General features: G+C 40.1%; 1 protein-coding gene across 4 annotated transcripts; it reads left to right on the top strand.

The window, feature by feature from the left end:
* Nucleotides 1–26,034, top strand: LOC104640085 (Y+L amino acid transporter 2). 4 transcript variants are annotated; one of them, XM_075743760.1, is made up of 11 exons: nt 1–141; nt 279–373; nt 7,817–8,334; nt 13,255–13,380; nt 16,536–16,680; nt 17,674–17,797; nt 18,554–18,657; nt 18,968–19,064; nt 20,415–20,564; nt 22,440–22,623; nt 23,358–26,034. In XM_075743760.1, the coding sequence occupies exons 3-11, from the start codon at nt 7,833–7,835 to the stop codon at nt 23,447–23,449; spliced, it is 1,524 nt and encodes a 507-aa protein (XP_075599875.1). In that variant the 5' UTR covers nt 1–141; nt 279–373; nt 7,817–7,832; the 3' UTR covers nt 23,450–26,034. The 4 variants fall into 4 exon arrangements, with proteins under 4 accessions (XP_075599875.1, XP_075599878.1, XP_075599876.1 ...); XM_075743761.1 differs by having other exon boundaries at nt 62–201; XM_075743763.1 differs by lacking the exon at nt 20,415–20,564.

Genomic DNA, 26,034 nt, shown 5'->3' with positions numbered 1-26,034 from the left:
GATTGAATTCAATTATTTCACTTTCCTGTCTGGATTAGTGGCCCGTTCTGATGCAATCCTGTTTTCTGGTGCCTCAACTCAGTCCAGTGACTTAAGACTCTTGACCTGCTGGATCAGCTCCTTCCAGATGCCCTTTGACAAGTGAGTACAAATTTTAGCCTTACTATTGGCCTTGTTGTTCATGGAAAACAAAAATTCCAGGTTAGTGCTCTTGCACTCATTAACTTTTTGCTCTGCCCAGAAGGCTTTATTTTCTGGATGTTTACTTGTTTCTATAGATGTTGTGCTGTATACCACACGGGCCCTTGTTTTCCAAAACTCCTTCATAAAGAGGGTGACATACTGTTACAGAAGACAGAGCTGAATACACTGGGTAAGTGATTTCTTTCTTTGCTTATTTTTTTCTTAGATTTTTTTTAAAGCTTATTTAATTAATATGAGATCTTAACAACAGAGCAGCCTGTTTTGTGTGCCATGCATCATATCAGAAATTATTAGAAAAGCCATATATATATAATTGTCTGGTTAAGAAAAATAACAGAGTTGATAAATAATAATGAGTACATTAAATTTAAAAGAAAATATATCAAAAAAAGTAAACAGATAAACATGATGTTGTTTGAAATGAAATAATACCTTTGTTTTTCAGTTAACTACCACTCTTTTCTAGTCTCCTCACTCTGAAAACCTTTCTGTTTTGGCAAGTCATGCCACAAGAATAAACATATTCTTTGTATACAGTGTTAGTAAAAAGTCTCATTGTGGCTTTCTAAATTAACAAGAAGGAATTAGACTGCATTAGTTTCACCTTAACATCTGTTAAAGTGTTGTTCTTGGTTTCAGTGACACATGCACAAAGGATTTTTATTTTTTTTCCACCTTCCTTTTGTCTTATTTCTATCACGACTTTCTAAGGAATAGAGAGCAGCTGATACTTAAGCTGCCTGCTTTTGCCTGCTAATGACCTCAGTTGAGGTTGTTTGGAGAAACCACATTCCAGGAGAGTCTGGGATCTTCTTTCTTGAAAGCGCTCATTGATTTTAATATTCATGCTACCGTAATAAAAATAGCAGCTAAAGGCAAGGCTAAACCGAGAGTGAGAGAAGAGACTATTCATATTAGTGTTAACTTACCCGTCCTGGTGAAACAGATGTATGCTTATATAGAGCAGCAGCTAGAGAGTCACTGTTCAATTACAGTAGCCTTTCTGCTAAAGAAAACAAGCATATCACGAACCCTCTGGTAAGCCGCTATCTTCTCTTTTTAATATCTTTCATAGATTTGGACTACAGCAGCTTCTTTCTCAAATATCCTCTGTGATTTGCTTCGGGGTGGGAATGGAGTGCTGAGGGTGGAGCAAGTCTGTCCTATGGGAAAACCAGCCTCTGACCACAGTAATGTGATTGGAGCTTGCGAAGCATTAATTTACTGAATATTTTTATAAACATAAAATTTAAAAAGCAAAAGGAAATCGGCTCATTTCCTACTGGGTGGGATATGTTTTCTTCAGAGGAGATCAAAGTGGATTTGTTGTTGTTGTTTGTTTTTTTAATTATTATTGCTAAGAGTGTTTTATTTTATGCTGTTCCTTCATAATGCATAATCTTGTTTTGTTTGCCTGATCTCCTCTCACACTGGAAAATGTTCAACAGTATAATCTGCCATGAATACTCCCCTTAAGACCTGTTGATGCTTATGCTCAGCAACACTGTTTTGAAGTTTGATCCTCACATTTTTAGTCATGTTGAAAACTGCTGGCTCATCTGATTTCATGTCAGTAGCTATTAATATAAATGTATATGGTCATTGGGGTTTTTTTATTTTTGGTCAGTCTGCTACACGCAGGGAAAAAAATACCCAGAGTTTACGTGGAAAAAATAAGAGATTACTCATGACTTTTAAAATTACTTTCTACAGATATATTGATTTCTAATACAAACATAATTAAAATAGGCTAGATTTTGGTTTAAAATGTCATCCTTAATGTCATTCATTTTGTAACTGAAATGAGAAAATATTGGGGGTTTATCCACTTTATTGCCTGGTTTGACTTTGCTATGTTCATTGATGGCATAGCAGACTTTCATTATTGAGAAATTATGTGGCAGTAGACAACAATCACCTAAAGAAAAGGCCATGAAATTATCTGAAATAATATTACGGAATAAATTTGATGTCCAGCATGTTCCAAAATCTTTGATAGGAGGTGACTTTCTAAATGCCCTCAATTTCCAAGGGAATCTGCTGAACGGAGTAATATTTGGTCTCTAAGAAGGATCCTCTGATTTATTTACTAGTATTTCTTGAATTAAAAGCTGAGAATTTCAAAATTTCCTAACAAATAGAGGCAGGTCGGTCCCTCTGGAGGTCTATGTGAGCAGTTCATAAGATGTCACACTTCCATAACCCCTGACCAAGCCTTGCTTAATTATTTGGCAAAGGTTAATTACCTCCTCAAGAAGGAAGCAATCACTCATGAGGCTGTAAATCCCTGAAGGATGGGAAGTGTCTGAGAAAATCCTGCCCTGCCAAACCAGTCTTGCACTAATTTATGGAAGAACTGTCTTTAATTTCAACTTTGGTTTTCAACTATCAAGCTGTCCCTTCCTCCTTCACTCTATTGTATGACTTCTGGCAGTGGCTTGACTGAAAAATGAGCAATTGAGAATTAGCTGTATATGATGTTATTGTTTTCCTTCTTATCCGGTGTCGGTCTACAAGTTCCTTTCTGTTGCTCTTTGTGCATACAGCTGGGAGGTAAACATAAGATTGCAAAGGATTTAGGGGCATTTACCTGTCTGTGCTCTCAAGGCATTCTGCTTTTTCTCTGAGAGGAAAATTTTCCTCCATTTGTTGAACAAGCTCCTAAGGAAGAACAGGACCTGCAAGAAAACAGGGTTCTGAAGTTCTCTACTAGAGATCACTTGCTGACACAAGACACAGACAAGTGTTTGCAGCTGTTTCGTTTAGCCTGCTGCAGCCTCTGAGGCACATCGGCATGTTGATGCCTGTCTGAATCTCTGATTTCCAGAGAGCAACAGCTCTTCCTGCTTGTCACAGTCCATAGGGACCAATACAGCAGGGACCTTCCTCCACGTCAGGAAGGGTTTATGTCTTGCTCTTCAGCCTTCGTACACAAGAGCTACTAAAATACTTAAATTTTTGATGCCGTAAAGTTTTATTATTGTGGTAGAATTACCCTTTAAATACTTGACCATGCTAAAGCAGAATGCCAGAATGCAAAGAACCTCCCCTTTTTAATTACTGCATAAATTAAATCCTTCTGTTCTCAGAAAGCCACTCTGAATTCTTCTCTGTTAAAGTATTCACCATAAGGCTTTGTTACCTGTTATAATACAGGATTTTTCAACCAAAAAAGACCAACCCCTGTAAGAAGTCAACTTGTCACAGCTCTGATGGTTGTCCCCAGCACATAAGCTCTCCCAGACCTTAGCTTGTACTGGCTCTCACTCGGATTATGTGCACCCTCAAAATGTGACCTACAGAGATGCCCAAGTGACAGAGAACAGAGCCATGCTTGAACAGCTAGGCTTCTTAGCTTAAGCGTTTTGGCACACCAGTTCAAGGCAGAAGCAGCAGTGATGGTCCCAGAAAGGGGAGATGGTAGCACGAGGATGAAGTGACAGTGATGACAGTAGAGCAGGACTATGGGTCAGGTTCAGTAGGAACAAAATAGCAGAAGCTATAAATGAGGGAAAGGGTTAGATCACGGCAACAGCCATTGGGCATATCCTCAAATTGTTTTAATTACTGCCTGGATTGTAAGAGCAGTAAATTCTTTACACATTTGACAAAAAAAAAAAAAAAAGTTATTCTTCTTTTGCTGTTATACAGGAAGAGCTGTACAGGAGACTATTTCCTATATTCCACTGATTTTCTTAATAGCATGAAGACTTTGCTGAGAACTAGCGTGAGTCTTGCCTCAGTCAAACTTTGTTTATTTAAGGAAGACAGTTCTGAATAAAGAAGTTGATAACAGCTTCCACATTGTGACCCTACTGAATGAAATCAGTGCACTGTCAACACTAGTGGGAATATTACCATTGGCTTGGGGGGGCGAGGAATGGACAGACAGAAGCTATTTAAAAGATTTTGTTCTCAAATTGCTACTTTCTTGCAGATTTTCAGCTGATATTAATTGGGGTAACTTAACTACAGTGAAGTTACACTTCTTGGTTATGGAAACTGAATCTCTTATTCTTTGATTCTCAGGCTGTACCTATTTGTGGACCTAATTCAGGATCTGGTTAAAAGTTTTGCTAATGTGACATCTCTTAAAGTGCAGAAGTTTGAACTGTTTCTTCTTCTAATTGTTTTTCTTTCAAAGCGGTTTCATCCACAGTCACTTATTTATGAAAGAAATATTTCCCTACACAGCTCTGGTTACACATTTTTAGAGATCTGAAATAATCTTTTGTTAGCACAAGAGAGAAGAAAAAAATATGCAAAACATTTTGTTTTTTAAGAAAATAATTTAATCTTTACCTTTGTGCTCTCATGAAAGCTACAGATTGTAAAAGTTCTACTAGACTCAAGTAACATTGCCAGTTTAAATGCTCAAATTCTCTTTAGCTACCAGGTCATCCGTACTAGACATCAAAGTTCATGTACGCAAGTTACCTGTACTAGTGACGACCTACCAATTGCATTATAGAATCATAGAATCATAGAATGGTTTGGGCTGGAAGGGACCTCAAAGATCACTTAGTTCCAACCCCCCTGTCACGGGCAGGGACACCCTCCACTAGACCACATTGCCCAAAGCCCCATCCAACCTGGTCTTAAACACTTCCAGGAATGGGGCATCCACAGCTTCTCTGGGTAACCTGTTCCAGTGCCTCACCACCCTCATAGTAGAGAATTTCTTTCTAACGTCTAATCTAAATCAACCTTCCTTCAGCTTAAACCCATTACCCCTTGTCCTGTCACTACACTCACTGATGAACAGTCCCTCTCTAGCTTTCCTGTAGGCCCCTTTAGGTACTGGAAGGCTGCTGTAAGGTCTCCCTGGAGCCTTCTTTTCTCCAGGCTGAACAAGCCCAACTCTCTCAGCCTGTCCTCACAGGAGAGGTGCTCCAGCCTTCTGATCAGCTTTGTGGCCCTCCTCTGGACTCTCTCCAACAGCTCCATGTCTCTCCTGTACTGGGGCCCCCAGAGCTGGACGCAGTACTCCAGGTGGGGTCTCACGAGAGCAGAGTAGAGGGGCAGGATCACCTCCCTCAACCTGCTGGTCATGCTGGTCATGCAGCCCAGGACATGGTTGGCTTTCAGGCTGCGAGTGCGCATTGCTGGCTCATGTTGAGCTTCTCATCAGCCAACATCCCCAAGTCCTGCTCCTCAAGCCTACTCTGATTCCATTCTCTGCCCAGCCTGTAGTTGTGCTTGGGATTGCGCTGACCCACGTGCAGGACCTTGCACTTGCCCTTTTTGAACTTCATGCGGTTCGCACAGGCCCATCTCTCCAGCCTGTCAAGGTCCCTCTGGATGGCATCCCTTCCCACTGCAGCTTGGTGTTGTTGGCAAACTTGCTGAGGGTGCACTCGATCCCGCTGTCCATGTCGCCAACAAAGATGTTAAACAGTGCCGGCCCCAGTAGGTGCTCCCTGAGGAGCACCACTCTTCACTGATCTCCACTCCATTATGTATGCTACTTTACAGGAAAATAACTTTATCATCTCATTTATTAGTGAGACTTCATTTCAGAAAAACAGGTAGCCATTGGTTTTGATCACTACTTGCATAGCTCCACATTCACACCACCTCGGGAACAGCTGCATTTTAAATTCTCACTCCCTTTGAGTTGTAGCCACTTAAACTTTTGTGCATTTTGGCACAGAGCCAGAGCTCTGAAAGCCTCACATTTAAAAATAAAACTAAAAAATTTGAAGAAAAATAATTCCCTGATCAGACATAAAAAGCACAAGGTGATTTTAAATCAGCTCTGCTCCCAAAGTAGTAGTAATACAGAGTTCTGCCCAAATTTCTAGCATGCTGCTGTCCTGATGGGCTCTCCGGACAGCTGCGATCATGGGAGGGGGGGTTCTGCCAACATTTCACAGAGCCATGGAAAGTAGAAACGGAGCCAGGAGATTCTGGAAGTATTAGCTCATATTTCAGGGGCAGGGGGTGACTTCATTTCCCTCCTTTCTTTCACACAAGCAGAAAATTGTGTTAATAGTAGGAAACTGGGAATGCTTATCAGGAATTTTAAGGAAGATGCATGACTGGTGTATTGGATGCCTGAAATTCCTCCTCCCAGACCAAGGTGATGATTTTTATTCTTAGAGGGACAAATGGAGAAGTAAGAGGAGTCACCCGTGTGTGAAGAAGGGGTCAGCAAAAGATGGGGGACTCAGCAGTCACGCTTGAACACCTATGGCAAGAATTAATATTTAACTTTACTCCAGTGTTCCCACAGTGTTCCTGCGGTTAGAGAGAGTGCCACTGGGATGAGAAAAGCATTTAATCTTTAAAGAGAGTTTGACATCTTTTAATCTTTAATCCTCATCAGGCCTCATTAGTTATTTGATCAACTAGGAAACTGAGTTGCATCAAAAAAAGCTGGAAGAGAACACATATAATTATAAATTATTCAGGGCTGCTAGAACAGACGTACTTTACAAAGGAAAGCAAATCCTTCAGGAAATTTGGAGAGGGCAGGTTGTTTGTTTTAAACTGGCCATCGACCCATGTTTTAACAACATAGATTTGTGATCAAATGTTTTTGGCCAGTGTCGCATGGAGGAGCTTTGTTCTGCTCAGAAAACTTGGCTTTACCTCATAGGATTTTGAGGAAGTGTTCTTTGGAAGTGTTTTAGAGAGTGTGTGGAGGGGGGGAAGGGAGGAGAAATAAATTATTTTAGGGACAGGCACAAAAAAAATCCATTGTTCTGTGTAAGCATTGTTATGAGTCAGCAGGACCCACAAATTGAGACAGTCGCTGCAGTCCCGGCTGTTACATTTCTCTTCCCCATCCCAAAGGACCTCAGCCCCGGAGGGGTGCGATGTGTGCACAAGGCTGATTTATCAATGCAGCTATGCATTACGTCATTTTTCCCAGCTCCCAGCATACTTGGATCCTACCCTGAGAGCACTGGAGTGGGAAGATTTTACAGTCGCGTTTTGTTGGACTCCCTTATACAAAAGTTCCAGGGACAGGGTGTTCAAAACTCAATCCCTATGCATGCTAGTGGCTTCTACCCAGAAGTAAAGTGAGGTTAATAACTAAACAAGCTGCATTGTTCACTGCAGCAGCAACCTCATCTCTAGGAACATCTAAAGCTCTTTTCTTTATCCTCATGTTAACATTAACCTCCTGAGGCTGGAGTTTTTGAATATCTTTTTCTCTGTTTTCTCTTGTGTTCCTCAGCAGATAATTTTCAGACAGGTGCGATTTGATGAAACAAATAATAATGAAATAAAGGATGAGAGCAAAATTTAGGGAGAGGTATACCTGTAGGTAGCTGCATTAGAATGTGTTTCCAGGGATACAGTGTCTCCTTCTTCCCTAAGAAAACTTCAATAACGTAACGTAGAATTACAATTCAAGATAAATAATAGAAGTGAAATGAGAGTTCATGAAAGCTTCAGGATCTGTAACCACGGGCAGTGGCCTCATATTTATCCATTAAAAAGGTATGGAATGGCGAAAGTTAAGACAATTCACTAGTATGTGGTTCCTGGACTGCAAGATAAAAGCAGGCAAAATAATTGTTCTTTGTACTGTTTATGCCTTGTGTGGCATGTCTCTGATGCCACGTGCGTTGCAAAAGATGTTCTCTCCTCTTGTTTTCAGGTAATGATAGCTGAAGATGCCAGCCTCCTGGAGAATATGCTGCAATAAAAAATCCAGAACTAAGAATGGAACAGCTGAAATGGACAATATGGCAGAGACAAGTGAAAAAATGCAGATGAAAAAAGAAATCACTTTACTAAATGGAGTTTCTTTAATTGTAGGGAACATGATTGGCTCTGGGATATTTGTATCACCCAGAGGTGTTTTAATGTACAGTGCTTCCTATGGACTCTCTCTAGTCATCTGGGCGCTCGGTGGAATGTTTTCACTCTTTGGAGCTTTGTGCTACGCTGAATTGGGAACGTCCATCGTTAAATCTGGAGCCAGTTATGCTTATATCCTGGAAGCATTTGGTGCCTTTGTGGCCTTCATCAGACTCTGGTCTTCCTTGCTAATTATCGAACCAACAACTCAGGCAGTGATAGCAATCACGTTTGCTAACTATATTGTTCAACCAATTTTTCCTCATTGTGAGCCGCCATATGATGCAGTCAGGTTGATTGCAGCTGCTTGTATATGTAAGTAACGATATGGTTCCTAGAAGTTAAGAACTCTAATTGTAGGTGCCCAGAGAGATTTTTCCGAATTTCTATTTCTTCGCCTTCTGTGAAAATAATTATTGCCTCTCTAAAACATGTTCTTAGGAACTAATAATCTTTTATTCAGATGGATTTTATTTGGGGCTGGGATTATCAGAGGGGAGAGGAGAATTACAGTAATTTGGCTGGGGGAAACTATGACTGCTGATTAAAGATATATATACCTCTATGGATCGTTGACCTAATTGGCAACCCACATTTGGTCCATGTTCTTTCTCCCCTATTTCTTGCAAATCACAAAAAATGAACAAAAATCTTAAAATTCATATGGAATTAAAAATACTCTGTCTAATATGAATGTTGTCTCTAGAGACACTGTGTAGTGTAATCAGGCACTCCGCAGAGTTGACTTCATCGTGACTGTATGTCCTCGGTGAACACAGGGATAAGCATTACAAAGCTATCCTCCAGCAGATGGACTATACTCAAATTCTTGTCCTTGTAAACATGGATTTGTCAAGCTAGGGTAGGTGTTCCTTTGAGGCTGTGCTATAGCATAATCTTTTAAAAATGGCTTAAATTAAATCTCAACAAAAACTTCCAAAAGAACAAGTAATTTTAATGTAAGATAACATAAAGTATATTGACAATTCTGAAAAGGTGTTTTCTCTGTAGCCCTGACTCTTACCACTGTGGTGCAGAGGAAGTTCACTTCTGAAAAAAGCTCCAAGCTTATAACTTAAGACCATCATGGCCACTCAACAGCCTAAATGGCAACTAACCCTATTCCAAAAGATTTTATCAGCTGCAATCCTCCACTTGCAGAGGAAAGCAGTTATTTATTGGATCAAAATGTGTTTCTCCAGTGTTCTAGGTGCACCTCATGAAATCCTGACACTTAAGAGTAGTCTTCAAATGCTGGTGGTTCTCTAAGGCTTCACTTTCTTAGTTATTCTTGCTGTAGTCTTCACATGAATCAACTGTGTGCTCTAGTACCTCTGATTTCTGAGCTGATGCCCCAGGTGTGGCTGGCAGCTGCTGCTTTCTCATACAGCAAATTAGTTGCGTCACCACTGACTAGGCTTATAACAAGCATTTTGAGTAACAACCCAGATTGCTGGGAAAATTATAGTTTATTATATTAACTCTGATATGCAATTTAGCAGTGTCAGATAGCAAATTTATTACTTGAACAATTTGATAAGGCTCAGTAGTATGGATTCAATTGGCACTTCACCAGCATAGTGGGGAGAACTTATTTAAATCTATATATTTAGTAGAATTTACTGGGAATTCTATGGCAAGATCCCATTGCCTTGAATTTAATTACATTCTGCAGCACATGATACATGTCAGAGTCATATAGTCATGCAGTAAACATATCCTTTGCGGTGTTTCAAATAGCATATTATAGCATCACAAATGACTCCTAACTGTTCAGTATTAAAACCGTCAGTCAACACTTACTTTATCATTTTTAAGAAATAACCCTAAAATTCTAACAGTTACTGATATATACTACTGTACTTTTAAGAAAGAAGTATAGTTAAGTTCTACTATAGAGATTTTTTAAATTATAGAGCATAAAATCTTATTTCAATGTATATGTAGAATCATGGAATAGTTTGAGTTGGAAGAGACATTTAAAGGTCGTCTAGTCCAAATCCCTCTGCAATTAGCAGGGACTTCTTCAACCTGATCAGGTTGCTCAGAGCCCTGTCCACCCTCACCTTGAATATTCCCAGGGATGAGGAACTGCAAACTTGCTGAGGGTGCACTCAATCCCACTGTCTCTGTCGATGAAGATATTAAACAGTACTGTTCCCAGTCGTGTCCTCCTGAGCAACACCACTTGTCAGCAAACTCCATCTAGACATTGAGCCATTGACCACTATCTCCCAGATGTGACTATCCAACCAATTCCTCATCCACCAAATAGTCTACTCATCAAATCCATATCTCTCCAATTTAGAGAGGAGAATGTTATGGGGGACTGTGTCAAAGGCTTTAAGAAGTCCAGATAGACAACATCCGTAGCTCTTCCCTTGTCCACCGGTGTAGTTACTCCGTCATAGAAGGCCACTAGATCAGTCAGTGCCCTTGGTGAAACCATGCTAGCTGTCTTGAATCACCTCCCTGTACTCCATGTGCCTTAGCATAGCTTCTAGGAGGATCTTTTCCATGATCTTCCCAGGCACAGAGGTGAAGCTGACAGGTCAGTTTTTCCCAGGGTCCTCCTTTCTACCCTTTTTAAAAATAGGTGCAATGTTTCCCTTTTTTCAGTCACCAGGGACCACCAATGGAAAGTGGCTTGGCAACTACATCAGCCAATTCCCTCAGGACTCTGGGATGCATCTCATCAGATCCCATAAACTCATGGATATTCAGGTTCCTCAGGTGATCTTGAACCTGATCTTCTCTTACAGGGGGAAGAGAAGGGAGGGAGGGACTTTGCTCCCCCAGTCCCTTGAGGTCCATCTACTCAAGAGGTGTGGGAAGAGAGGTTGCAAGTAAAGACTGAGGCAAAAAAGTTGTTGAGTACCTTAGCCTTCTCCTCATCTGTTGTTACCAGTTTGCCAGTCATGTTAATTGGGGAGGAAGTACATTTTCTTTGACCTTCCTTTTCTGGCTGACATACCTGTAGAAGCCTTTAGTATTCTTTGCGTCCCTTGCCAAGCTCAGGTCCAGCTGTGCCTTGCCCCTTCTGACCCCATTCCTACACAAACGGGCAGTGTCCCTATAGTCTTCTCAGGATACCCACCCTGCTTCCACTGCCTGTGCATTGCCCTTTAGGTTGACCAGCCATGCCAGTCTCTTGCCTTCCTTACCTGATTTCTTACAGCTGGGGATCAAGAGCTCTTGCAGTCAATGAAAAGCACCCTTAAAGCTCTGTCAGCTCTGTTCTGCTCCCTTGTTCCGGAGGGCAGTTTCCCAGGGGAACCTATTGACTAACTCCTTGAACAGCTGGAAGTTTGCTTTCCTAGAATTCAAGGTCCTGACTTTACTTTGCCTGACCCATATCCCATAGGACTGCGAATTCCACCAGTACATGATCACTGCAGCCCAGGCTGCCTTTAATCTTGACATCACTGATTAGCTCACTTATGTTGGTGACTATCAGGCCCAGTATCGCATCCCCTCTGGTAGGGCTGTCTATTACTTTGCTTAAGAAGTTGTCCTCAATGCATTCCAGGAGTCTCCTGTATTGTCTACAGCTCGCTATGCTACTCTTCCAGCAGAATTTGGAGTGGTTGAAGTCCCCTAGCAGGACAAGAGCCTGCGAGTGCGATGCTTCCTGTAGCTGGAGTAAGAAGGCATAGCCAATTGACTCCCCTTGATCAGGCGGCTTGTAGTAAACACCAACCATAAGGTTCCCTTTGCTACCTCCATCTCTAATTCTTATCCATAAGCTTTCAATCTGCTCATGGCTGTTCTTCAGAGGCAACTCTTCACACTATTCATTTCTTGATGTAGAGGGCAACCCCTCCACCCCTCCTTCCTTTACCAGACCAAAGTTTACAGAAGTCATTATTTACAGACATGTTTAAAATTATATTCAAACCTGACATTAGGCATGAACAATCATTATATAACCTACTGAGGTTTCTGAATAGCAGAATAAAACCAAAATTATGTCCCCATTGCATGATATTATAGATTAATAGGAAAAAGTGGAGGGCAAATCAGTAAATAGGTTTATTATTACCTTAGCAGCTAACAGAGTCACTCGTGATAATGAAGGCAAGAAGTTCTTTGAGCATCTATGGTTGAGTGCTAATTTCCTTGCTATATAAAAAGGTTTCTAAAGGGTTTTTGTTTTAAGCATTACAAAACCCTTTTTCTTCCTTTCGAAACTGAAGTGTAGATTATACGCAGGTCAGAGAAACAAAGAGCAACAGGGCTGCTAGAGAAGAAACAGCCCATTCTGATCCACGCTTGAGAGCACTCTGGACCTCCCATACTGCATTTGTTCTGCTCTCTTCTCCAGCAGCTGGGCTTCATACCTAGTACCAATGCATACCCTTACCTTTGCTCATCTATTTCTGGTTTGAATTATGGAGTCGCGAGAGAGAGAAGTTGCCCGTGATGCCGTGTGTGTGTACTAGAGTGAGAGGAGATGGGCACACAGCTCAGCCCTTGGCTGAACCTGCTGCTGGCCAAGCAGCCGCACTTGTCACAGCGCTTTATCCACTCATCGGGGTTTAATTCTGTGACAAAACTGAATGCAAACATGTGGCAGAAGGAGGAAAAGAGAAAAAGTTGGTCCCATCCACTTTCTGTAACCAACTGCTTTGTTATTTCTATTAGATTCTGTCAAAATTGAGGCTTGAGAGAACTCTGTAAGTACTTCTGTAATCTTCGGACTCAGAGTCAAAGCATGAATGACGCAGCTTCTAAGCCATGGGCACGGAGTAACAGCATGCTCGCCTGGCTCAATTCACTATCTTGACCACAGCATCCAAACTTTGCAGTGCAGAAGCTATCCTTACTCTGTACGTAGATTAGAGCTCGAATCAGCATGGAGAACTTTGGGAAAAAACTTAAACTCAAATAAAGGATATAAAGACATCTCACCTTCTGCATGTGAGCAACTCTGTTGACTTTAATAAAATGTAAAGATTATTTAAAAGGAGCAGAAGTTAGTCCTAAAATTCAAAAGCTGATGTGTTTTGTCTTACCTACTGTCATGAAAACAAAATCCTTCAGAAAACCATTGTGCAAATTTTAAACCAGTTATTCCATTTATTTTAATAAATCTAGGTGGTCCTGAAATGGTGAAATTTGATTCTATTTTATTCCTTGAAAGAGGGGTTGTACCTGGAAGGATGGATTTGAAATATGCTTTAAGTGATGTAAAAAATGCAGTGTTCCTTTCATGCATATTCTTTTTCTCTGCAGGTTCCTTAACATTTATTAATTGTGTTAATGTGAAATGGGGAACCCGTGTACAAGATGTCTTCACATATGCTAAAGTTATGGCTCTTATCTTGGTGATATCTGTTGGTCTTTACAAAATTGGTAAAGGTAAGAATAATTTTCATTTACTTGAATTCTTAAAAATGAGCCGTATTTGAATTTCAAAATCTATTCAGGAAAATCAGACTCCTTAAGACTTACATATGAAGTGTTGTTTATTCTGGAAAAAAACTGTCTACCATAGGAAGGTCAGAGGAATTTTATGGCTTGTTAAGCAATGGGGGTTTAATTATTCTTCTATCCTTAGTGTGGCAAACCAACACACGCCAAGTTCTGCGTTGCTCTGGCTGAACAGCAAATAGCAGCTGAATTAACATCAGCTCAGTGCTAACTAGTTTAAAGTCAGCCTCGGTGTCTCTGGCTCATGCTTGTTAAAGGCTGGCGTTGCTACTTGTCCTATGACAGGACAGCCCAGCAGAAATGGCCAGACGTGTCCTTTGCATCGCTCCTCACCCCCTGCTCCCCCTGCCCTGCCCGTGGCAGAGAGCCACCGCAGCGCCCTGTGAGGGGAGAGGATCGGGGAGGGAGGAACTTGTCCTTTCTTTCATCAGTGAGGGCATGCTTGCTCCTTGAAACAAGGGAGGAGAATGCAATAGCACAGTCCTGTGAATCACTATGGTATTGTAAGACATCACAGGACAGATGAGCCGCCTCGTATCAGCAGTAACTGGATGTGTGAGCTGACACAGGCAGGACGCAGGAACAACCACAAAACCACAGGTGAAATGCAAAGAATAAATTTATTTTCGTTACCTCACGAACCGGGGGATCTCCAGAGCAGTACCCAGGCAGAGGCACACAAGCAGGGATGCAGGCACCAAGGAACACGGTCCTTGCTCGAGAGTTTTTGAACCTGCTGCTTTTGCCTGTGTATCAGGGATTCACGCAGGCGTAGTTTACCTTTGTGCTTTGATCTTTCCCACAGCAGGGCAGGAATCTCAAGCATGTTCAATAGGGTGCCTCTGAGTCTACCGCAGGCCTGTGTTATCTGTATGTAGATGTTGTAGTTGTCAAGCACACAAGACTAAACAACGATTAGTATGATATATGTGTTTTTCTACACCCCAGCTGCGAGTCGCTTGAGCCTGTTTACAATCCTCCTCACCAGTCTTCCGTGTTCTGAACTGAATATACTGACTAGTTTATTCCGGTGCTACTTCTGATCTTTGCATATGACAATCGATTTGATTTTATTAATTTGGGCCTCTGGTACAGTGAAGTCTCTTCCAACTCCAGCTCTGTTGCTTAGTTACTAAGGTTTCTCCATTTTCCCTTCCCATGAAATTCTTAAATAGGCATTGTATCTTTATGCAGTTGAAATAAAAATGGTTTCCCCTCTTCCGTTTAGGAATTGTCTTTTTCTCCTACTAAAACTAGCTTACAAAAGCTAATGAGCGTGCTTGCTTTTCCGTGTTTGCTGGCTTTCTTTCCTTGGCTGCTGTTGCATCAGCTGCTACATTGTAAAGCTACACCAGATTTTAAGAGAGCTTTTTTGTTTAGCATGCCTATCAGTTGTCACTGGTTTGTTCAAGTCTAAAGAACCCTGAACAAACAAGCCCAGTCCTAAGGGCAGGAACGAGAAATGTAGAGGAAAAACATTGCTTAAGGACCACAGTTACATGAAGGACTAGTTCCCCCCATAAAGCGGCTGCGGTTTTACAAAGGTGTGAGTCCATGACGTCATCCCTATAGCAGCTTTGCCCTGTCCTCATAGTCACAAATTTACTTGTGCTTTCAAATCGCCTCCTTCAAACATGCCAACGCGCTCGCTGGCGTGCAGCTGCCATGATGCAGTTTGACCCAGGGGCCATTCCGTCTGCTCCTGCATTGTTACAGCCCACGCCGGTTCCGTCACGCTGCTCTGTGGGGTCAGGGAGGGTAAAGGCAGAAAGGAAACAGTATTGTGAGGAACACAAAATGCTGAGGGCTTTTAGTGGTAGTAAAGGTCTCGTCTCTGCTCTTTTTAAGCAGAACCGAGCACTTAAGTACAGACAGGACTGGGAGGAGGAATGATGTAGACTTTCTGGAGGAAGCTGTGATTTGGTCAATGCACTCTTTTAAACTCAGCAGCTGTTTTAATGAGAAAAACAGTTATGACGTTTTAGCCCTGCCGTATTCCTTCTGATATGCTCAGATACGCCTTTTGTTTTAAAACACTGTGAATGTGTCTGGTTTTGAATATGAGCTGTCAAGAGTAAAAAAAAAAAGCTTTTCTTGGCTCTTTTCAATTTTTTCAATTTTTTTTTCCTTTCAACTATTTTCTTCCTCAAAGTGTGTGTACATCTCATAGCTTCACCTTCCTGTTTGAACATTCTCCTGGTAGTTACTGCTCTTCAAAGACTGAATTGCTTTTGCGGTATCTATGAACTCCTTAGTTTAACCACAGGGTGAAGTGGTTTCATTTTACAACAAAGACCTTATTTTCTTCCCTAATGGAGGCTTCAGCATGTTTCTGTCTTCCTTAATACTTAACCCACTGCCATTTATATTTGATAGTTGACTTTCCTTCTGCAAACTCAGGCCTTTCTTCCCTTTTCCAGAATCACAGTGAAGGCTCATGCAGTTTCATTAATGTTTCATCTATTTTACACCATTCTTCAGGCTGTCGTCTCAACCGATTGAGCTAAACTAGAGGACAATTTTGAAAGGAAAGATTTTTCAAGTGTCTTCTCTTATTTTTGGGGAACACTTTTGTGGGGTAGAGCATGCCATTGAGAACCATGCCTCCAGGAGTTCCCCCTCCAGCAGCCACTAATTCATCTGGTGAAAACAAAAGCACACATAAGAGGAAGAAATATGAGACAGATTCAGGAACTGAAATTGGGTTTCCCAAGTGCCTCCGCCTGGCTGACAGGGCATCGCATGACCTCAGTTGGGCTCCCTCCTTCGGTAGGCTGGGCAGCGATGCCTGGAGACAAGGCGCCATGAATTCTGGTAGAATTACACAAGTCACATCCACATAACAAACATAGGAAAACATCTTCTGCTGTGTCCCTGTACAAGTGTAGCTGTCTGAACGTCTGATTGAAACTTTCCTGTTTCTCATGTGAAAAGATAAGCTGTGCACTTTTAGAAATAGTAGTGAAACCTGAATACAGTGGGAGTTTATTTCTTTTTTGGTTAACTGAGACTTTTAGTGTAGTGTCCTTCTACATTGTAATCCTTGACACGTAACAGGCAATGGGCACCTGCCGTTTGTACAGGAGAAACGGAAAACCTGAGAGCTCCGTTTGAGGGCTCAGCAACAAACCCAGGGATGATCGCACTGGCTCTCTACTCTGCCCTCTTCTCCTACTCGGGATGGGACACGCTCAACTACGTCACCGAGGAAATGCAGAATCCCGAGAGGTAAATGCGTGCTTTTCCTTTGAATTGCTGAATTGTCCAGGTAAGACTGCCGATGGCAGGACGAGCTGCACTGTGTTTGTTTCTAATTGGAAATCAGTCAAACAATCTTCTCTGTAAAAACCTTCTTTTCAAAAGAAGGAGTAAGCATGAGAACTCTTTCTGATTATTGTCCTCACTCACCAATTGCATCACCCTAATAAATCACTTGTCTGCATATATGTATTTTACACCTTACACTTCAGACCAGAATTTTTAAAGGAGGAGAACAGATCCCTGCTGAAAGCAGGGAAAAGCATGGGTCCATATAGCCCTCTACAATTCCCTACTTCTTTTCAGTCAGAACAGAACAATTATTTTATGTTTCCAGGACTGGTTTTGCCAACAGTAGAGTAAGACTGTGTCAGGTTTATGACTGTTTTATCATGTGATCTTCAGCAGTACTGTTTATGGGCAAAATGTTTAATTTTGTTAAAGAAAGATGAAAGGTTAAGTAAAAAAATAAAAATCCCACAGTAGCACTGGAAATATCATCTTCTCCTGTCTGTAGGGATGTCAGCCCTGTGGGAGCTGTGTGCCTCACCTACTCAGACTGATATAGTCCACTTTGTCTTGGGACGTGCACAGGTTATGAGTCAGGAAAAAAAAAGGTTTGATCAAGAAAACACCTAAATGTGCATTTAAACCTCATTGCTTAAGTGCTCTCTTAAATTGCTTTGTATAAAAGACAGTATATAAAATTTACAGGTATAAATGTACTTTTTTTTTTCTCTAAAACTTGTGACAGACCCACAAGCAGCCAACTAAGCTGCTTATGGAATTGTTCCACACTTAGCTGCATGTTATTTTGTAATGTTATTTGTATACTTACAAAATGATGGATTACAAAAAGTGATGGAGGTACCCATCACAAGTGTTTGAATTTGGGAACAATCTTTTATTTAAATATTCCTTATTTAAAGAACATGAAATAATTTTGCCATTTTCCTTTTGCAGGAATCTACCTCTTTCTATTGCAATTTCAATGCCTATTGTGACTATTATTTACTTGTTGACTAATATAGCATACTACGTAGTGTTGGACATGTCAGCTCTCCTCACAAGTGATGCAGTGGCTGTGGTAAGTTGTATAAAATAATTACAACAAAAATTACTGCATGGAGGACACTGCGGAAAAATCTCAGGTAGCATATTTGGCAAAACAATTGAATATTTCCATGCTGAAGGTTGTTGCTTTGTTTTAAACTTTGTTTTCATGTGAGAGTACCAGTATATTAGAAGGTGCATATAAAGAACATATCCAATAAATTTGCTCTTGTAAAATCCTCTTATATACTCTGTAAATCCTGCTCCTAACAGAACTTCATTGTAGAAGATGCTTTTGCCAGGGCCAAATAGAGAAAGAGCTATGGAAAGTCTGGGTGGTTTAAGAATCAGGGGGTTTTGCTATCATTCTAATGTACAGTGAGTGGTGTTTAATGCTGCAGGATCACAGCAATATTTTCAACACAAAAATGAGCAGTGAAATGCTTTTTAAAAACTTATCAATATTTTATACAAAAATACAATTAGAACTAATGGATTACTACAGTTAGGATTTGTCAGAAATCGTTAAAGCAAATACATTATCTTCTGTTATCTCATTGACTTTATCAAGGCTTAGAATTTATTTTTTTATTATTTGTAATGTATCTGCCATTTTTATTTTGATACGGATCAGTTTTCCCAAATTCTAATTTCCCAAGTCATTATCGGGTGTCATAAGACGGCATGGGCTATGACTCTATATTTGGGCTGGTGCGTTTTCATGAGAGTTTCTCAGGATTTTCCATACGCTTAAGGTAACAGGCCTCACTATTTTCTTTTTCTGTTACAGACGTTTGGTGGTGAAACCCTTAGTTATGCTAAGTGGATAATTCCTATAGCAGTGGCCATGTCTTGCTATAGTGGCTTAAACTCATCAATAATTGCAGCATCTAGGTATGAAATATAAGATTTATTTAAAATAATTGAAAATGAATGATTTATTACTAATCTTCATTCTTTATTACTGCATTGTAAAAGTGACACAGTTAATTTTTGCCATGTCAAGTTGTTCGTTTATGATGTAAGAATTATTTTGATCTGACATGTCTCCTCATGGTCAGCACCAATTGGTAAACTAAAGCCACTTGAGAAGAGAGCAGCATTTACAACAGAGTAATAAAAGAATTAATGCTGCCTTTGTCAGAAAGCAACAAGCTATTATTCTTTGGTTCACTGTCTGGTTGAGTTTTCTTCTTTTTTTTAGGCTTTTTTATGTTGGAGCCAGGGAAGGACACCTCCCTGATAGCCTGAGCTTGATTCATATAAAGTGCTTCACACCAGTCCCTGCTCTCCTCTTCAATGTAAGTGACAGCCCGGGGTTCAGACCTGGGGAGTACAACACCTCGCCTCTGCCCCGTGTTTCTCCCAGGCTTCTCCTACGCTGGAGACATCATCCTCAAATGCCCACAATTTCTAGGACTCTTTGAGGATGGTGGTGGTGTTACTTTGTCTTGGGCAGGGCAGGGAGGGTTCAGTGGAAGGAGAATGGCTTGATTCACATTCATATGCTCTCTGAACAAGATTAGTGAGAAGTACAATAGCGTTACTTAGAGAACGGCTAACAGTAACAGTAGAGACAGGAGTTGTTTAAGTCTTTTTTGGAGTGTCACTGGAAAAGAATATGGCAGGAACATCTCTCAGACCCTGCCATAGGCTGATTTTCTAGGACTCTAGTTATAGCAGGAGTAACAAAGCACTTACAATTAAATTCCTACCTTTGGATGCCTGTTGCCATATTTTTTCCAGCTGTCACTATAGAAATGAATCTTGCAACACAAAATCGAGGAATCATAAGGTATAGAATTAGTGCAAATTATTTTAATAAATAATCCATAAATCTAACAGTTTAAAATAAGGCAGAGGACATGCACAGAGAAGGTGGAATCATTGAAAAGCATTTCACTGCTGGTTATTTGAACATGTATTTTACTTGGTGTCTTTCATCGCCCGGTGTTACATGCGGTTTATGAATACATCATCATACCAGTCCTTTGACATGAAATAATTTAGTAAAAGTTATAATCTCATTATGAAAGCTTTTCTCAGAGGGATTGTGCTTGCAACAGTAAGATCAGTTATACTCCCTTGATACACGACGATTCCCGTTTTTCACAGTGGAATTTTTTTCTGCTCATCTGTTAAAACAAACATTAAATTCCTAGTATTTTAGGTCTTTCCATGCAGGCGGTGTAGCATACCTGCATACCACAGAATTTACTCTAATGGTCTCAATGTACGAGTGCCTCCAATAGTGAAACGAAATTAAAAGTTTGCTTTCAAACTGAAGCCAACCAGAAGAGCAGAAAGCCTACAGAAAGCCTCTTAGCAGCCTTCTCCCAGAGATCCTGAGGCTCCTCATCTGGCCTGCTGAGGAGGGTTTCCTGCTGGTGCTGAAACATAACTTCACAAACATGACACCTCCTCAGCCAAATGTGGGGGTCTCACTGCTCTGTTCAAGGAAGCAATACCAGCAGGTTTCACACAGCATATTTGCAGGTTTCTCAGAGTTTTAAGCACATCCTTCTTGCAAGGACCTGATCTCCCAAGTCCAGACAAATCTGTTGGAAACAGGAAGTATATAACTTTACAATCTTTTTATAAGACATGCCTTTATTTTAACATTAAAAAGTCTTTGTTTTTATTATCTCTAGGGCTTAATGACTTTGCTTTATCTCCTTGTGGAAGATGTTTTCCTCCTCATTAATTACTACTGCTTCAACTACTGGCTCTTTGTGGGTCTGTCTATTGCAGGACTAATATATTTGAGATATACTCAGCCGCGTAGGCCACGGCCTATTAAAGTAAGTAAACGAGAGGAAACTAGCCCTAAAAGCCAACTAATACACACGTTTATGTGATCCTTAAGACCACAACCATAACATTACCAGTTATGTTATAGACTATTTATCAGCCATAAAAATCCTTTCAACGTACAAGAAATGAAGGAGCAAAAGCCATTCGAGTTTCCATAAGAACTGGTTCTGGCACTTTTGCTGTGAGGTTGAAATGATGTTTACCGTTTCTTTTTCCTTTCATTCAACCTTATAACTATCTTTATTTCAAAATAAATAAGGAATAAATAAATGCCTGGGGTTCTTGGCCCATCCTGGAACAACTCCCTTTTGTATTGTTCACGGTGGACCTCAGTAGAGCTAGTGATGGGGGCTCCAGAGAGGTTTACACTCTGATCAAACTTACATGACTTAACAAATTCAGCAAAATCCCTCCAAAGCCCATAAATGCCCAAAATTTGCTAATGCAGAAGTTCAAAAACTTGAATAATCAAATATATTTTGATTGTTCCCTCCCACTGCATAGTGGTCATAGACAGTAAAAATCCAAGTTTAATGACTGACTGTAGAAGAGTGTCTGGCTATCAGTTAGGAGAGGGAAAAAAGAAACAAAGCACGCCTAAAACTTGTTTCTAGTTTTAATCCAGTGATTGCAGAGAAAGCAGGGACGGAAACGTGCAGCTTCCCCCAGGCACACAAAACCACTCACTGGCTCTTGTTTCATTGCGCTCTGTTGGCTCCATGACCTGCATTTTGACTCTGCAATGATGCAGTAAAAATTATGAGAAACTCAGATTAACAACCAATGCAAATATTTTTTCCTTGTCACTCTCTTCCTAACCTCCTGCAGCATTTTTACCAATACATTTATTTCCAAAGTGTAACATCCTGACAAACAAAGTGTTACAAACAAAGGCATAAAATATCCTAAGCACCTACTGGTAGAAAACTTTCCAGTCTTCAAGCGCAGACCAAATTTTCCTGAAGCATGTTCACACTTCATTTCCAAACTCTCCCCCAAAATATGTGGAAGATAAAGACTAAATCTTGCCTTATTGGCAGTTTTGCTACTGACTCTACTAAAGCAGGGATTACAGTCAGATTATAGATAACAACTGTTTAATTCCTATCAGCATTTGCCAACTTTGTCAACGTCACAACTCCACGTACATTTTTTTTTCCTTTTCTGAAATGTAGCAGTTGGTTTTCATTAACTTACATTTTTAACCTTTATAAGGAAAAAGCAGTATTTATACCAGTAAACTCTCAGGAGTTTCAGCTAGTATTCAAAAGTCAACTTCTGGACTCTTGAGAAGACACATTACTACAGCCAGTGAAAAATATTTTAGTGAAAACCAAATCCATGACGAGGTTATTGCAACTTTCCTTATTTGTGGTATGATATTTGTTAAGTGCCCTGGCAAAATGGTTGTAAATCAGTCCATTAGTTCTGTAGCATCAACACAGTAATTGAAAGTCTAGCTGAGTTAGTTCCCAATCAAAATTGTGATTAAAAATTTGCTATTGAAGTTAGAGGGAAAACTACCCATTACTGCTCAGTTTTAAAGTACTGCTTTCAAAGATTGATCTCTTACTAACTGGAAAGAAATTGAGCTTGTGCAGGCCTGAAAACAAGAAAATGGTCAGATACTCAGGTGTGTACAAAAGAAGAGGCTCTCAGCAGCGTACACAGAAGCCAGCAAATAGTACTGACTGCAGGCAGTCAAAAGATTCAGTACATAGTAGTCATATAGTCAATAGCTATATTTTTATTATTGACATGTCTAACTTTAATCTGCAAAGCCTAACATTTTTACAATACAGTATTTGCTGCATCTTTTAATAAATGTTGGAATTTTATTTTTTTTTTTTTTGTCTCCACAGCTTAACCTCTTCTTCCCTATAGTATACTGTTTATGTTCCCTTTTCCTGGTCATAGTTCCTCTCTACAGCGATACAATCAATTCCCTTATTGGCATTGGTATTGCCCTCTCAGGCATTCCTGCATATTATTTGGGAGTCTATCTGCCGGTTGAAAAACGACCTAAATGTCTACAGTGGCTCTCTGGTAAGCAACATCATCTTGTCCTAGTCAGTGTGCCAAAATCTTGAATGCTTAGTCAGAAGAAAGAAAGAATAATTTTTCCTAGAATCCTTTTTCTTTATAAAGTTTTGCTGTGCTTTTGTATACAGCATATTTGAGATTATTTGCTTCATCACATGGTCCTGAAAACAAAACCATGCATACCTGTACCAAACAGGCCAATATGCGGATAAAATATGGTCATCTAATATTTGTGATGTTGAGCCATTTCAGTCTGTTGGCTCAATAAAATCCATGTAGAATTGTGGAGACTAAATGCATGCAGTTTGATACCCTGGAAAGCAGAAATACCGGGACACCGTTGCTTCATTTTCTGTCCAAAGAATGGACATCTGAGTCAGAGGGGTCCATGCGTTTTTGTAAATTATGAAATAATGAATTATTGGCCTGAAGCGTAGTTTCCACTCCTCAAATTCAGGCAGTCTTGAAAAGCTAAACTTTAATATTTTTATTCAGTTTGAACTCAGCTATCAATCTGACAATTCAGTGAAAGTGTTGATGAAAGTCTGATTAAACAAGACTTTCTGTTTAATTATTGAGCTCCTTTTGCCTTTAGCTATTTATAACACATGCTTAACCCAATTGATTAAGGTGTTTTAAGATTTTTCTGATATCTGTGTAGTGCTTTCAAATCCTCAAAATCCATATATTTGTCTAAGATATAACTTTGTCTCACACATTTTTGCTATGTATCACAGCTACAACAACAAAGTATGTTCAGCTGCTCTTCTACTGTGCTCTGTCGGACCTGGACATGGACATGGAATCTTCAGCAGCTAAGAGTAAATAGAGTTGCCTTGACATTGAGAGTTGTGCCTTAACATTTCCTATCTATCATCTGGAGGAATTTTTATCATCTGAAGTTCTCCCCATGTGTTCAGTTATACTAAAGCACTAACCACTGTACTATGCATCAGTTTGATGTGTGTTAACTTGTGCTTGTTTTATAAAACACTCTGTTTTGCAGGATTTTTAAAAAAAATTCTGTTTGTTAATAGTGAGTTATCATGTAACACTTCGAAACTATAAAATACTGTATGAACAAACATTTATTAGTAGATAAATGCTAAATATTAGATTAATTGCAAAATCATAATTAAAAAGTATTTGGTATAGTCACAATCCTAACAAATAAATTTATATATATCACAATAGGCAGACCAGATATTTGCAAGATTCAAGACCTGAGTTGGGAAGTACAAGCCACAGTGTACTTCTAAAATATAACTAAATTCTTAGCCAAAGTAAAAAAAATATATAATTCAAACTAGTAGACATGCTTTGAGTCAATGTAGTATTAGTGTTAAACTATTCTAATGCATAATTCCTGGCATACATAATTTACCAAAAGGAGAAAAACAAAGGTTTTTATGATTTAAATTCTGTGAGAAGTTCTCATTTGATGATATCCCGCATTCATTACCCTCTCACAGAAGAGGTATTTTCAACGAACAAATTATAACTGAAATACTTTTGCTTTCCAGCAGAACAACCTGCCGTGGAGCACTGTAGGGGACTGAGTCATGTTCCAGCTAGCATATATTCAGGGAAAACATTTCACCTTTTCATAGTGTCCATTGCTTGCCTAGAAGTATCGAAGGTGTGACCCTATGAATCATACTAATTTTTTCCACAGTGGAACTTATTTAAGGAATTCACAAGGAGACATTAGAAGCTATTGATGTTTACAAAATCCCTTGAGCCCCTGCCCAACCCTTCAGGCCTCGCCAGTTCCTGCTGGCAAGGTAACAGGTCTCCTACGGAGCAGGCAGAGAGCCTCCAGCACCAGCTGCCGGGTCTTCACGTCACGTAGGTGCCTGTTGCTCAATACCCAGCACAGGCACGTGCACTGGACAAGTGCACTCACCAGTGGGTCCCATGAAAGAAAAGGGCAGTTAAGAACTAGGATCATTCTCTTGAACATTAAGTTTTTCAGTGTGGCACACAGGAATGTGCAACTAGTCCTAAGTCTTAGTCTCCTGAAATGGATGAGATGAGACGACAACTGTCATTTAAAGAAAAGCCATCAGCTTTGCAACCTAGACCACAAAAACAGCTGCTCCAGCTCTAATATGCTTTGTTGATATGTAGTACCATTTGTTATCCTTGTTGGCAAGTCGTACTTCCTTTCTGTAATTATATTTGAATATAACATTCATTGTTTCTAATTCAAGTTTCATCATTCCTATTCAATTAACCCAAATTAGAGTAATTTAATCTTATACAAGTCCCTGTAGCTTCTAGCATTATTGTCTTTTATTGATGTCTGCCCAGAGAAAGAGCAAAGGAATAGGCAATCGTTGCTACTTAAACCTCTCTTCATTCCCTCCCCACATTGTAAAGTCATTTGTAGGATTTTAATTTTGTGCGTCTCTGACACCGTGTTTGCTGACAGGGCTCCTCTGAAACCTTCTATTTGCATTTCGATGCCATCTGCTGTGGCAGTTTCCTTTCAACAGGGTTTTCTTTTGAAACTAAGTATGAACAATAAAAATGCTCTAAATTAAGGTAAACATGAAGATATTAGAGATGCATGTTTTGCTCTTTGGAAGCCACAGCTTTCAAGCACTAAAATCACTTAAGTATCACAATCACAAAACACTAAGAGGAAAGAAGACCTAGGGTGTAGTTTAGTTTGCCCAGCTCACAACATCCCCACGTACTCTTCACACACAAAACACACGCCTCTGTTACAGTATAGCATCATTCTGATCCTGCTTTACAATTGTATATTAATATTGCATTTTCACCCCATCTCTTACAAAGCACTGGTTAACGACAGGCCCGCGGTCCCAGACAGGGCACGGAGAGAGTACAAATTTGGCAAGTTGGTAGCAAACTAAACATGACCATCTTTGCCTCCACAGAGTTCAGAGTCATGCTTGGTGCTGAGCTATGTCACACCAAGACTGCACTGTACCATCCTCCAAAGTTTCTCCTTGCAGCACCAAAGTTCCTAAGTAATTTGAGAGCCCTGAGGTGACATTTCGGGTGGCAAGGGATAGCAGGCACTACAGGTAGTGTAATAAGGGCTATGGACTAAGACCATTTCCATAGAAAATCCTGAGCTGAGAAACTTCTTTGTGTGGGGTTTTTTTTGCCAAAATCTGGTTTTGCATGACTGTTAACTTTCTGGGCATGACGCTCAAGCCTTTGTTTTCTTTTTTTTTCTGGACAGAAGGAAAGTAGTAGTCAGATGCAAGGTTATAAATGTGAATAATGGTACTGAAATTCTCTGTGGACGTTGGAATCTCAGAAATGTTAATGTATGTTGATTTTTCACTCCTTAGAAATAATACATGTAAGTTATTGTCAAATATCTAAAGGAAGTCATAGATGCCGAAGTGTTTAAATAAACATTTGATCCTTGGCAAA

This window comes from Balearica regulorum, chromosome 2 (assembly GCF_011004875.1).
Source record: "Balearica regulorum gibbericeps isolate bBalReg1 chromosome 2, bBalReg1.pri, whole genome shotgun sequence".
Lineage (NCBI taxonomy): Eukaryota > Metazoa > Chordata > Aves > Gruiformes > Gruidae > Balearica > Balearica regulorum.
Note: the sequence above shows the minus strand (reverse complement) of the source record. Positions and strands in the feature narration are given on the sequence as shown.